The sequence below is a fragment of the Chiloscyllium plagiosum genome, unplaced genomic scaffold (assembly GCF_037043375.1).
Source record: "Chiloscyllium plagiosum isolate Xiang-an unplaced genomic scaffold, Cpla_swu_hap1 HiC_scaffold_1, whole genome shotgun sequence".
NCBI lineage: Eukaryota > Metazoa > Chordata > Chondrichthyes > Orectolobiformes > Hemiscylliidae > Chiloscyllium > Chiloscyllium plagiosum.
In genome coordinates, this window is record NW_028270139.1 from 75,164,301 (window position 1) to 75,178,468 (window position 14,168).

The following is a 14,168-nucleotide window of genomic DNA, read 5'->3' on the forward strand; positions in this document are numbered from 1 at the left end:
GGGTAATACCCTGGCCAGAGTTAACTTATTTGGCTTAAAATCTAAACAGAGCTTGGTGGTTAACAGTCAATCAGCATTAACTGCTATATCTTCCATGACAACTCCTCTAACAATCACAGTCCACTTGCCAACCAATCAGCACCCTCCTCTCAAACACTTTTGTTGGTCTTCTTGCACATTGTTTTGATGAGTTCAAGACCAAAGGCTTTAACAAAATGTTTCAATTTTCAGCAATACTTAAGTTCTTCATGACCAAATGACTGTGTGTAAAATATGTTTATGTTTACTGTTAGAATATCTGAGCTTCACAAGTTATGTGAAATAAAGCAAAAATGTCAGAGAAAAACTCAGCAGGTTAGGCGTCATGGGTAGAGAGTGAAACAGTTATGATTTTAGGTTTGTGCCTTTTTATCAGAACTGGGAAAAATTAGAGATGCAATAGGTTTTGAACAAGGGATGGATGGAACAAAAGAAAAGGTGATCTCTGTTAGGGTGGAAGACAGGAAAGATTGAATGACAAATGTTAACCTCTCAGGGCTACAGGGAACAGAAATAGGGCAAGAAAAGGAACAAAACATGTGCATGGAGCAGGTGTGCTACTCACCTAAAAAGGGGAAGAAATGAAACAAGGAAAGAAACCAAAAATAAGTTTAGTCTGAAATTGTGGAACTCAATATTGAGAACTAAAGGGTATAAAGTGCCAAACTGAAAGGTGAGCCTCATTGAAACAGCTCAGTTGGCCAAGGAAAAAATATCAGTGTGAAAGCAGGTTGATTATAAAGACAGGCCAGTAGAAGTTTGGGATCATACCCTTTTTATTTTTGCATTGGATGTGTATGTCTCTGGCATGGTCAGCATTTGTTACCAATCCTCATTTGCCTTGAACTGAATGGCTTGCTTGGCAATGTAGAGGTCAAGTAAGAGTCAACCATATTTCTGTGGAGCATTCAGGCCAGACCAGATAAGGATAGCAGATTTCCTTCCCTAAAGGATATCAATGAACCAGATGGATTCTGGTTGAACTGACAGTGGTTACATGGGGTGTAATCTCACCAGACCCTGAATGATTTGGGCTATGACAAGACATTTTGAAGAATTGTGTGCAAAGTTGAGTGAGACCTTCCTTGATCGAGGGAGCAACAAGTCACAATTTCCTACTCAGTTCTTGACATTAAGATGAGATTCTCACTAGTGAGTGACAAGATGCCAATTGATAGAGATTGTCATTCGCTGTCACCATCATGAACATGCATTCTCCTATTCTAACACCCACTCGTTAAAAACAAGTTGCTGAGAATTCCTGACATGACATTACTCATCTGACTGGTGAGTCCAGCTTGTCACTTGTTCCTTTGGACCACTATCTTGAACAACCAGCACAAATATATCAGAGCATCTCCATAGGCAGTTACCACATGCACTCGCATCCATGGATGCTGGCATCCAATATGTGCCAATCTCTCCATGCCAACACTGCACATGTCTGATCCACATATAGTCTATTGCTGTAGTGCCGTACTGAACCGACAGCTATCACTGGAATGCTGCTGTGTACAGGAACTAGGACCCAGCTCACTGATTGGACCAGGCTGCATCTCCAGGTTGCTCTCTTCGTGCTCTCTCGCTGCGCTTAACTGGATGCTCACATCTCTGCCTTACATTGCCTTTTAGTGTTTTGTTCCTTTGGCTGCTCTTTAATAGTTCACAGCACATATGTCTTGCCTTAGTGTTTAGCGCAGTAAGAGCCAGGCAGTTTGTCATGTTGGTCATAGCGATCAGTGGATATGTTGCTTCAGGGCACAGTGCAACAACAATCTCACACCGGTACCATGTGCCAGTTACCTATGAAGCCACACAATGCAATGTATTACAAGTAAACAGCCATGTCAAAGTCTAATCCTCAGTCACGTCCATGGAGATACCATTCAGCCAGCACACTAACTCATGGGCAGCACCTAAAATCGCTTGAGCACAATTAGTTTGCTGCTCGGAGCTATCAGGGTCAGAACCCTTGCCACGTAAGGGGTGAGAAGTTGAATGTCGGGCACCTGAATCGGCTTTCTTTTGCCCTATTCTAGGCTGTTTTCTCCTACAATAAGAGAACAGAATGGATCAAGTGAGTTGAAAGTGGGTGGCACAGCTGTTGATGTTGGTACAGGTGGGGAAAAGGTAGTGAGGTATTCTGGATGAGTGAGGAAGCAATGCAGGGTCTACGTAGGTTTAGTCATGTGCGGAGAATGGGTGGGTGACAGCGAGTAAGGTAAGATGTCACATGCAATGGTGAAAGTAGTAGAACACGAGGCTAGAAAGGTAATTGGAGTAGGAGCAGCAGCAATACAGTGAGTGCGAGATAGCAGAGAAAAGTTGGTGGCACTTACTCTCCTGGAGTGGAATGGCCATTGTGCTAGACAGCTGAGCCCATGCTGACCCTGGTGGCAACCTCAGACTAGGATGGCAGGATCTGGTGTCTCTCTCTGCCTGCTCTGTGAGAAAAAGACAACACCCCTCTGCACCGCTCTCTCCACCAGGAACCCGAGGTCCCTGCCCACAAACTGGGATGTCAATATTCCCTTATCTGCAATATCCAGGTCAATATTAAGAACCATGCAAAGTAGCTCCAGACAGTGCTTGATGACATTCACAATGGCCTTTTAAAGAGCCAGAGTTTCCAGGATCTCCTGGAAGTGAGGAATATTTCTGCTACAGTGAGTGGGAAAACTGGGCTGGCATTGGAAAAGAGGACATCTTCCATGGATAGTATTTTGCAAATGGTCACCCCAAATTATGCTTGGTTTCCCCAATGTGGAGGAGGTTACAGAAGCTGTTGGTATCCCAGAAATCATCCTTTATTAACATATGCATAGTGCATGGGCTCTGAACAGCCAACTCCAAGCCAGTCCCTTGAATGAGCTGACTCTCTGAATCCCATGCTTATATCTGTCAGCCAGTGCTCCCTGATTGCCCCAGCTTAACAACTCCAATGAAGGATCTCATAGTCAATGAGATCCACTTAGCCCTTGCTCCAATCACTGCAACCACATAACATTTAAAAAGTTTTTAGATGTACACTTACAGTGCCAAGGCATTCAAGGTTATGTGGCAAGTGCTGGAAAATCTGATTCAAGTAGTTAAGTGGTTATTTTGACCAGTGCAAATGTGAAGGGCTGAAGAGCCTTTTCTGTGCTGCAGGTCTCTCTGACTTTATCACACAGTGAACAGTGAATAGAGTTGATCTAGGAGACTCATTTGAAAGAGATACACATAAATAACACTTCACCAGGAAGGAGTGTTTAAGACCTTGGAACTGTGAAGCAGGAACATGGCAGAAGGTCAGCTGTTTGAATGGACATTTGCCATGAGAAGGAGACAGTGTATTGGTTATGACTGGGAAGCGGACCAGGATAATAAGGAGAACATAACAGCATAAGAACGCGGAGCAGGAGTAGGCCATCTGCCCCTTAAGCCTGCTCCGCCATTCAATAAGATCATGGCTGATCTTTTCATGGCATCAGCTCCACTTACCCGCCCTCTCCCCATAATCCTTAATTCTTTTACTGTTCAAAAAAATGATCTATCTTAGCTTTAAAAACATTTACTGAGGAAGCCTCAACTATTTCACTGGGCAGGGAATTCCATAGATTCATAACCCTTTGGGTGAAGAAGTTCTTTCTCAATTCAATCCTAAACCTGCTTCCCTAATTTTGAGGCTATGCCTTCTTGTCAAAGTTTCACCCACCAGTGGAAACATCCTCTCTGCTTGTAGCGTATCTATTCCCTCCATAATTTTAATGTTTCTTAAAGATCCCCCCTCTTTCTTCTCAATTCCGATGAATATAATCCCACTCTACTCAGTCTCTCCTCATAAACTAACCCCCTCAACTCTGGAATCAATCTAGTGAACCTCCCCTGCATCCCCTCCAGTGCCAGTACATCCTTTCTCAAGTAAGGAGACCAAAACTGCATGCAGTACTCCAAGTGTAGCCTCACCAGTACCCTCTACAGCTGCAAAATAAACTCTCTGCTTTTAAACTCAATGCCTTTAGCATTGAAGGACAAAATTCTATTTGCCTTCTTAACTACCTATTGCACCTGCAGACCAATCTTCTGTGGTTCATGCACAAGGACACCCAGGTCCCTCTGCACAGCAGCATGCTGCAAGTTTTTACTATTTAAATAATAGTACTTTTCAACTGCTATTCCTATGAGTAATAGTACATTTTACTATTATTGGATGACTTCACATTTATTAACATTATACTCAATTTGCAAGACCTTTGCGCACTCACTTAAACTGTCTATGTCCCTCTGCAAAGTTTCATAGTCCTCTGCGCACTTTGCTCTACCATTCATCTTGGTGTCATCCGCAAACATTGACACAATACACGTGGTGCCTTTGGAATGCTGAAGGAGCGGGGCGGAGAGGTATTTGGTACTGAAGATATCAGAAATGGTTCTGGAAGTGAAGGGAAGGGAAGGGGTGAGGTGAAAGCAAAATTAGGTGAAATACATTGGAGATGGTGGACAGCCTTGTCAACCATTATGGGAAATACTCAGGTGAGAAAGACAAGACATCATCCCAGAAGCATTGTTGTGGAAGGGTGCAACACAAGATACTTGGATCATTAAAAATATTAAAATTATGTTTTTTTAAAAAAGATCATGAACATCAGCATACCAAGTCATGTTTTCAAAACAGTTAACCTGCAATATGTGTGAAAAGAAATGTGATATTAAAATGGACTTTTAAACAATGTACCAATTCTACAGTATGTGACAGATACACGTCTATCAACACTGTCTGAATAAAGATAAACTAATTTCTTACACAAAATTAATGGTGATTATATTGAACAGTTGCAGCAAACTTTAAACGAGACCATATTATAAAACAGAAAAAGCTGGAAAATGAAGGCTTAAGAGGCAGTTCTAGAAACCTATGCACCCAGCACAGAACACTGCCTGCCAGAGAGAGCATATGTTCTGTTCCCAGAGTGTGTGTTCATAAACTATCTCTTATCGTTTCAATCAGTTGTAGATCAGAACACTGAAGATTCTGTCATTTACCTCCTGGTTTAAGCTATAAATCCAATAAACATTGTGTGTGGGCACTAAAAGTTTACATAACATTTCTCCATTCTGACATTCTCTATAACCAATATGCTTAAATATTTTATTCATTTTGAACTTTAGGTCCAACTTTTTTTATATAAAAATGGCTACATTGATCCTTTCTGCTGATGAAGAATGCTGATTTTGCTGAGGAAATACCTTTTCTGAAGTAGTGTTAAAACAATAGACATTTTAAAAATGTATTTGAGATGTACAATCTGGGACATATGCAGTCATGTTTCCCTGTAAACTTCTAATTTGGTTTGCTATTGTTTAAAAACTGTTTTACCTCATTTGGATCGTTATTCATTAGGCTCAGGGGAAGTGCTTCGCTTCAATGTCTGGACAAGAAAGGGTCAATCATTGCAGAAACCTCATTATTTTTGAAGACTGTCCCATAACTCTCCCACTTAAGCTACACAGGGGAATATTGCTCAGTCAGTGGGCACTAATTGGTTGCTCACAAGTGGTTTGAAAAAATAACACTGGAGTCTCAGCACACACTGGTAATTATTGTCCACTATTTAACAATAAACAGCAGAACTAATTGCTTTTGCAGACCAACAAACCCAATTTAAATCACATTTTTGACATTTTTATTTGGATAGAGTCCATTAGGAATTGCACAGCAACTCCCACTTGTATTCCACCACTAATAAAATGGGATCATCCAACACCCACAGATAGAATTAGTTTGGATATTTGTTTCTTGCATAGATTGCAGCTGCACTATCATGAGCATGATGGTGTGAAGTGCTTTCAATCCCAGAGCAATCTAATGCAAAGGTAGCAGTATAACTTAGGTGAATTCAGTAAAAATGTAGAATGTATATTACCATAAACTCATCAGAATGAGAAACTATATTTAGAATGAAGAGCTTATGCTATTCCCATTGGAACTAAAGAAGTCAATAGGAAACTTAGTTTTTTTAAAATAATGCTCGATTTTGTTCGGGTGAATAGGGGAGGAGGAAGAGGAGCCTTCTGATAGGGGAGCCTGCTTGGAGGTGGTGGCAGAGGTTTGACAGTGTGAGTATTGTGTCATTAATGTGAAATGGTCAATGAGGGAGAAAATAGTAAGGCTGGACAAAACTGCTACACACATGATGGCTGGAACATTTTTCATTGCATCACAAATATGTAAAAAAGTTGAAAGACATCTGGCTATATGAAGATACAGCAGCTTAGGATATAGTTTTAGATTGCTCTTTCAGAGAAACCCCATTGACATGACAGAACTTGCAAACTGCTATGGCTCTCCATCTCACCCCCCCCCCCAAAAAAAAGAGATTCTTCAATTTCTAAAAGTACAATTGGAACCTTTTTCTTAAATCCAGAGTTTAAGGATGCTGCTAAAATATCAGCGTCAGCTTGATCTGAAGCTAACTGCTGACAGTGAAGCATCAATTCCCCAGTATAAGGAACTGTTTTAGGGGTCAAGGTGAAGTAGGAGTGCTTTACCAAGGCTTCAGCCTTTGCTAGCTCAGATCGGTAACTCAAATAGAGGGGACAGAAGAGATGGAATTTAATGTAAGGCATTCTCTCTACATCTTCAAAATAAGACAAAATTCAGTATATTTACACCTTATAAGATATTTCTAATAATTAAGTCAGTGATAAGTTGGAAATGTTTTGTTGGCCAGCATACATTTACTCAGTTGACATATATGATTGGTATTTCTGACTGACTTCCATCAAAGCAAACAAACAGATATTCCTCCTGGCATGCAATTAATCTTGTTTTCAAAAAGAAATTAAACATTCAGCGGGGATGAAATGGGTCTTCAATGCTAGTGCAAAAAGGAGATGACAGACCCTGTGTTACACACATCAGAGAACAATCTATACTGTTTGGAAAATAAACTTTCTGAAATACTCAGGTGAGAAAGACAAGACATCATCCCAGAAGCATTGTTGTGGAAGGGTGCAACACAAGATACTTGGATCATTAAAAATATTAAAATTATGTTTTTTTTCATGTATCATGGGCATTGCGTGTTTGGCCAGCCCAGGATTTATCCCAATCCCAAATTGCCCTTGAAAAGGTGGTGGAGAGTTCACTGCCTTCTTGAACCATCACAGTCCTTTTGGTGTAAGGACACCCACTTTGCAGTTAGAGAGGGAATTTCACGATTTTGACCCAGTGATGGAACAGTGATACAGATCCAAGGTGGGTTGGTGTGTGATTTGGAGGGAATCTTGCATGTTCCTGTGTACCTGCTACTCTTGTCCTTCTAGTGAAAAAGGTCATGGATGTAGAAGGTGCTGATGAATTACTGTAGTGAATCTTGGTGATAGTACAAGTGCAAGAATACTGGAGAAACTCAGCAGGTCTGGCTGCATCTGTGGATAGAGATACAGAGTTAATGTTTCAAGTCTGGCATGACTCTGAAGTAGAGTTCCTCCATGTTTGCAATACGGAGGAGCACTCATTCATCAGTCAAGGAGGAATCAGTATATGGTAATCAGCATGAGGTTTCCTTGCCTCTATTTGACCTGGTACCATGAGACTTCAGGGGTCTAAAGTCCATGTTGAGGATTCCCAGGGCAACTCCCTCCCAACTGTTTATCGCTGTGCCACCAACCCTGTTGGGCATGTCTTGCCAGTGGGGCAGGACATAGCAAAGGGTAGTAATCATGATATCTGGGACACTGTCATAAGCACTGCATCTTACCTTAGAGACAAGGTTAAGATATTGCTTGACTTGTCTGATGGGCAGCTGTCTCAATTTTGGCACTAGGGTACAGCATTCAATTCTGCTAGTGGAGGAATGTTGCTAACCTTGACCAGATTTAACAAGGATGTTACTGGGATTGGAGGGCATGAGCTATCGGGAGAGGGTGAATAGGCTGGGACTTCTTTCCCTGGAGCCGAGGGGTGATCTAATAGAGGTTTATAAAATCATAAGAGGCATGAATACGGTGAATAGCCAATGTCTTTTGCCGAGGTTGGGGGGAGTCCAAAACTAGAGAACATACGTTTAGGGTGAGAGGGGCAAGATTTAAAAGGAATCTAAGGGTCAACCTCTTCAGGCAGAGGGTAGTCCCTGTATGGAATGAGTTGCCAGAGGAAGTGGTAGAGGCTGGGACAATTACAATATTCAAAAGGCATCTGGATGGATCTTGGAATAGGTAGGGTTTAGAGGGATATAGTCCAAATGCTGGCTAATGGAACTAGATTAATTCAGGATATCTGGTCGGCATAGACAAGTTGGACCGAAGCTGTACCTCTCTATGACTCTCCTGCTCATGCATCATCACTAACAGCTCTTCCACTCGTTTCCATTATACATAATCCCTCCTTATATCTCATTGCAGGAAGAACTGGCTTAGCACCCAGCCCACTGTCCCACCCCTGTGCTCCCAGCACCTCAATTGACGAACTCTTAAGCCTAAATTGGCAGAGAAGCCAAGTATTCAAAATGTTCTTTGTTCAATGCTGTCATAAGCTTGTTTCTGCTGCTTACTGAAATGAGCTTAAAAAATGAACTGTTGGCTCATGAAGCTATCCTCAACAAAGAATGGGCCCTGAAGGTGAGTGTGGTAACACCAAGATGTGAAACAATATGCAACTAAAACTGAAGAGTTCCCATTTGGCGACAAGCAGACAAAAGGTTGTTCTCTGATGGGAGCAACCTTCACATCAAAACAGTTGTCTTTGTGCAGAAAAAGTAGTTTTCGAAATGAAAGAAACCTGTTGTTAGAGAGCAAAGCTGAAGGATCATCAGCTTAGCCCCCCAGTTAAAAGCTGTGAACACAGTAAAATATACATCATCAGCTGATGTATTTTTTGATAATCAGCATACAGCGACTCTTATATACAGATGATTTCAATCAAATAATACTGCTAATATTAATCATTATTTTAAATAACAGCATTTTCAGAATATTAAAAAAATGTTATTTTTCATGGAGTCATACAGCATGGAAACAGACTCTATAGTTCAACTCTCCATGCCAAGCATGTCCCTCTCAACCTTTCCTATTCATTTACCTATCCAAGTGCCTTTTAAATGTTATAAATGTAACTGCATCTCCCACTTCCTCTGGCAGTTCATTCCATAGGAGGTTGAGGAGTGACCTTAGAGGTTTATAAACTCATGAGTGGCATGAATAGGGTGAATGGACAAGGTCTTTTCCCTGGGGTGGGGGGAGGATTCCACTACTAGAGGGGATAGGTTTAGGATGAGATGAGAAATATTTAAAAGGGATCTAAGGGGCAATGTTTTCATACAGAGGGTGGCGTGTGTATGGAATGAGCTGCCACAGGAAGTGGTGAAGGCTGGTGCATTTGCAACATTTAAAAGGCATCTGGATGGGTATATGAATAGGAAGGGTTTAGAGAGATATGGGGCAAGTGCTGACAAAGGTTTGCGTAAATACCCACAACTACAGGGACTAGATTAATTTAGGATATCTGGTTGGAATGGACGGGTTGGACCAAAGGTTCTGTTTCTGTACTGTACATCTCTATGACTCTATATGAATCACCTCTGTGTGATAAAGTTGTTCTTTAGGTTCCTTTAAAATCTTTCTCCTTTCACTTTAAAACTATGCCTTCTAGTTTTGCACTCCCCAATCGTAGGGAAAAGACCTTTGCTATTCACTTTATCTATGCCCCTCATGATACTATAAACCTCTACAAGGTCACTCCTCAACCTCCTACGCTACTGTGACAGAAGTCCCAGCAGATCCTTAAAACACAAACTCTCCAGTTCTGCTGACATCCTGGTAAATCTTTTCTGCATCATCTTCAATTTAATAATATCCTTCCTACAGCATGGCAACCAGAACTGTACACAGTACTCCAAAAGTGGCCTCACTAATGTCTTTTACTACCACAACATGATGTCCCAACTTCTAAGTTCAATGGTCTCAGCAATGTTAGCACTGGAGGAAAATACTGACTCCCCCGATCCCATCCAATACTTCCACGACTCCCAATTCCCTGATTTTCCTTTTTCATCAATAAATCCTCTATGGTCTATTTCCAGCAAATAGAACTGGAACCAGTTCTATGTCTGATTGCCAGTCTCCAAATTCTTTAGAATCCATCATCAGAAACGTTAAATGAAAATTAAAAACTGGTTCAAGGTATGTCTGAATTTTCTCTAACCACTCACAGTAACATGTAGATTAATGATTTATACCTGGTGATTCCTGAATAGTCCTGACACTGGCTGTGAAGTCTATCGTGATCATATCAAGTTTACCGTGATATGATTTGTGGTAAGCAAAACTATTTGTACTCATTATATAAAAAAGCTTTAAAATTAGAGGTCACCCTATTAGAGAAAATAGGAAGGAGCTCAAACGGGGAGTGAAGAGGGCTAAAAAGGGCTATGAAATGTCCTTGGCCAGCAGGATTAAGGAGGATCTCAAGGCATTTTTACGTATGTTCAGAGCAAAAGGGTAGCTAAGGAAAAAGTAGGCCCATTCAAGGATAAAGCAGGGAGGTTATATAAGGAGCCATGGGAAATCCTTAATGAGTAATTTACATTGGTATTCACCAAAGAGAGGGACATTGAGGTTAGGGAATGTTGTGTAAATGCTCTCAGGCAGGTCAACATATTGAAGGAGGAAGTGTTGGGTAGACAGGTCTCCAGGGTTAGATGAGATAAGATTAGATTAGATTCCCTACAGTGTATCGCACACTTGTCTTCATCGATTGGGCACTGAAAACAGAAGTTGGCAAGTTATGTTACAACTGTACAAAAGTTTAGTTAGGCCATATTTGGAATATTGGGTGCAATGCCCTTCACCACACTACCAGTAGAACCTGGATGCTTTGGAGAGGGTGCAGGGAAAGTTTACCAGGGTGTTTACCAAGGGGCGGCATGGTGGCTCAGTGGTTAGCACTGCTGCCTTACACCGCCAGGGATCCAGGTTTGATTCCAGCCTTGGGCGACTGTCTATGTGGAGTTTGCACATTCTCCCCGTGTCTGCGTGGTGCTCTGAGTTTCCTCCCACGGTCCAAAGATGTGCAGGTTGGGTAAATTAGCCACGCTAAATTGCCCACAGTGTTCCGGGATGTGTAGGTTAGGTGCCCTTATCAAGGGTAAATATAGGGGAGGGGAATAGACCTGGGTCCACACCGACCCGCCGAAGCGTAACCCACCCATACCCCTACATTTACCCCTTTCCTAACACTACGGGCAATTTAGCATGGCCAATTCACCTAACCTGCACATCTTTGGATTGTGGGAGGAAATCGGAGGAAACCCACGCAGACACGGGGAGAACGTGCAAACTCCACACAGTCAGTCGCCTGAGGCGGGAATTGAACCCGGGTCTCTGGCGCTGTGAGGCAGCAGTGCTAACCACTGTGCCACCATGCCGCCCACACTTTTCCAGCAACACTTTTTCAGCTGGAATCCTTTACAGCCAATACACATTTCAAAAGTTCAAACATATTGCCCTAAGGCATGACATTGTTTAACTTCCCAAAGTGTAATGACATTCAAAGGGTTGTGATTAAGGTTAAGGCAGCATATTTCAGACCAACCTGTTATTTCCTGAAGTAGGTCAGATAAATTCGGTTCATCACATAATGCTTGCAGCAAAGCTTTCTTAACGTCACATTCAGCTTTATCCACCACATTGTCTACCTTGAGCTCTCCAACGACAGAATAGATGTAAACCAATAATACAAGAATTTCTTCGAGGTTGTAATCAGAATGGTCTCTCTCCTCATAGGACTTAATCATAGGCAGAAATTGAGTCAAAACTCTTGACAAATCACAATCTCCAAGTGCCTAAAAACAGAAAATATGTTTTCAATTTTACTGCAAAAGAAAAGCGACAAAATTCAAATATTTTTCAAGCTGGAATAAATTTCCTTTTGCAAATTGATTCATTTATAATACTTCAAACTATTCTCACAAATCTAGATTTTTAATGCCATTCAGAATCAACAACAATAAAGATCTAGAAAACAGCTGTGAAGAAAAATTAAGTATGTTTCAAATAAAATGAAACGGACTACCAGTAAAAATATTTTGTAAAATTAGTAAATTATAAATTACAGGCATGGGGTTGGATTTCCTATGATATCCAAGATATTTTTAAAAATTCCTGAACTACAACCATAAATGACAAGTCACTAACTAAACACTAAATGCTGTACTTAATTCTGAGTTGCAAGCCTGCATAATGAAGAAGCACTGTTTCAGTTATCCAGGATTATGTCAGAGTATCAAAAGCACACATATTTCTATTTAACAGAGAAGCGAAGCAACATTTTGACTCAGATGAACATCACTTTCCTTGTGCCAGAGAAATCACTACTTAAGAGTTTTTTCATTTTTTCCAATGTACTCGGAAACAAGAAATTTAACTGTCAAAGCTTTGTTTCAGACAAATTTCTCTTTTCTTCATGCTGTATACAAGTTCAGCAACATTCAATCTTTTCAGAAAAAATAGACTTTAAAGATTGTTTATATTAAATATTTTGAACATGCGTTCTGGAGCAATTTAGTTTTAATTTCTTTCTGACTCTTTTTAGCCACTGTCCACAAGGAAGTGTATGCATCTCTCTCTTGAAAAACAAGTGGTTATAGTTTGAACAGTGTCACTCCACATTAAGACTGCCTGATCAGGAATCTCTTCTCTTCGATTCTTTCTCAGAATTTATACTTTTAAAGAAATTATGAATGAGAAACTCTGTAATCGAACCCCAAGTGCTCAAGGCAGAATGTAAAAGCAATTGACTACAGAAGCTGTGAAATAGGACTGGTGAGTGGGAACACATTAGGAAGCACTGGAAACAGTGACAAAACAGACGAAAAGTTCACTTCCCTTACTTGTAAAATAATGCATCGGAGTGTATGTACTGGAGTTGTGCACTATTTGAATAATATAACTGAACAAAAAGTAATCAGAATAGATTCAGTAGAGAAGATCACGCTCATGCAACCTCCTCAACATCTGAAGAATTTACTATCCAAGTTAACTATAGAAAGCCCTAAGGCATGACATTCTCAAACTTCCCAGAATGCGCTGACCTTCAAAAGGGTTGTGGTTAAACTAAAGGTTACGGGTTAGATTTTACTCATATGTCAGAAATTTCATGTAAAGAAAAAGTATGTAATACAGGAGCTACGTTGGGATAAGTAAAACTCCTGGAAATCCGGCCCTTATAGCACAGTATGTACATCTACATGACATGGATTTCAGCCGTTCAAGGCGGCAACTCGCCACCATCTTCTCAAGACCAATTAGGGAATGGGCAATAAGTGAACACACACATCTCACAAATGAACTACAAAAATAGCTACTGAATTGGATGCCCTTGGTCTACCTCTTTGGATCATTATTTTTAGTTTACATAAAGAAATTTAAAAATTAAATGAAACATTATTAGAATTTGCAGATGATACCAAAGGAGAAAATATAGATTTCGAGGAAGAAGCCCAGACAATTACAGTAAGAGCTGGATAGAATGCTTAAATAGACTAAACAGGTAAAAATAAATTCATACAAATGTGAAGAAATGCAAAAAAGAAGAGAAAGTAAGTGGCTTTCTTACTCCATGAAGGTGCTGAAATCTTTTGAATCGAACAATCTTATCAGACTCAATATTCAACATTGTAGCAATACAAAGTAGAAAGCAACACGGGTGGCACGGTGGCACAGTGGTTAGCACTGCTGCCTCACAGCGCCAGAGACCTGGGTTCAATTCCCACCTCAGGCAACTGTCTGTGTGGAGTTTGCTCATTCTCCCCATGTCTGCGTGGGTTTCCTCCGGGTGCTCCGGTTTCCTCCCACAGTCTAAAAATGCAGGTTAGGTGAATTGACCATGCTAAAATTGCCCGTAGTGTTAGGGGCAGGGGTAAATGTAAGGGAATGGGTCTGGGTGGGTTGCGCTTCGGTGTGGGCTTGTTGAGCCGAAGGGCCTGTTTCCACACTGTAAGTAATCTAATCTAAATCCAAAAGAATATTCCATTCCATAGACTGAATAATCTAATATATGCCAGAGGAAATCCTGGTCAAACTCTGGGGTATTTTGATCAGTCCAGTTGTAAGCACAATGACAATAAGCAATTTTTAAATGCAGGTGA

The 14,168-nt window shown here is 40.9% G+C and overlaps 1 protein-coding gene across 3 annotated transcripts in view; it reads right to left on the reverse strand.

Moving 5' to 3' along the window:
• scfd2 (sec1 family domain containing 2) overlaps positions 1-14,168 on the reverse strand; it is a 325,676-nt gene that overhangs the window by 166,258 nt on the left and 145,250 nt on the right. For all 3 annotated transcript variants that reach the window (XR_006311787.2, XR_006311785.2, XM_043691021.2), the window contains exon 5: positions 11,615-11,864. Coding sequence is in view for 1 of the 3 variants with exons in the window: in XM_043691021.2 (XP_043546956.2) it covers positions 11,615-11,864 (250 nt within the window). In the remaining 2 variants the exon portion in view is untranslated. The remainder of the gene's footprint in view (positions 1-11,614; positions 11,865-14,168) is intronic.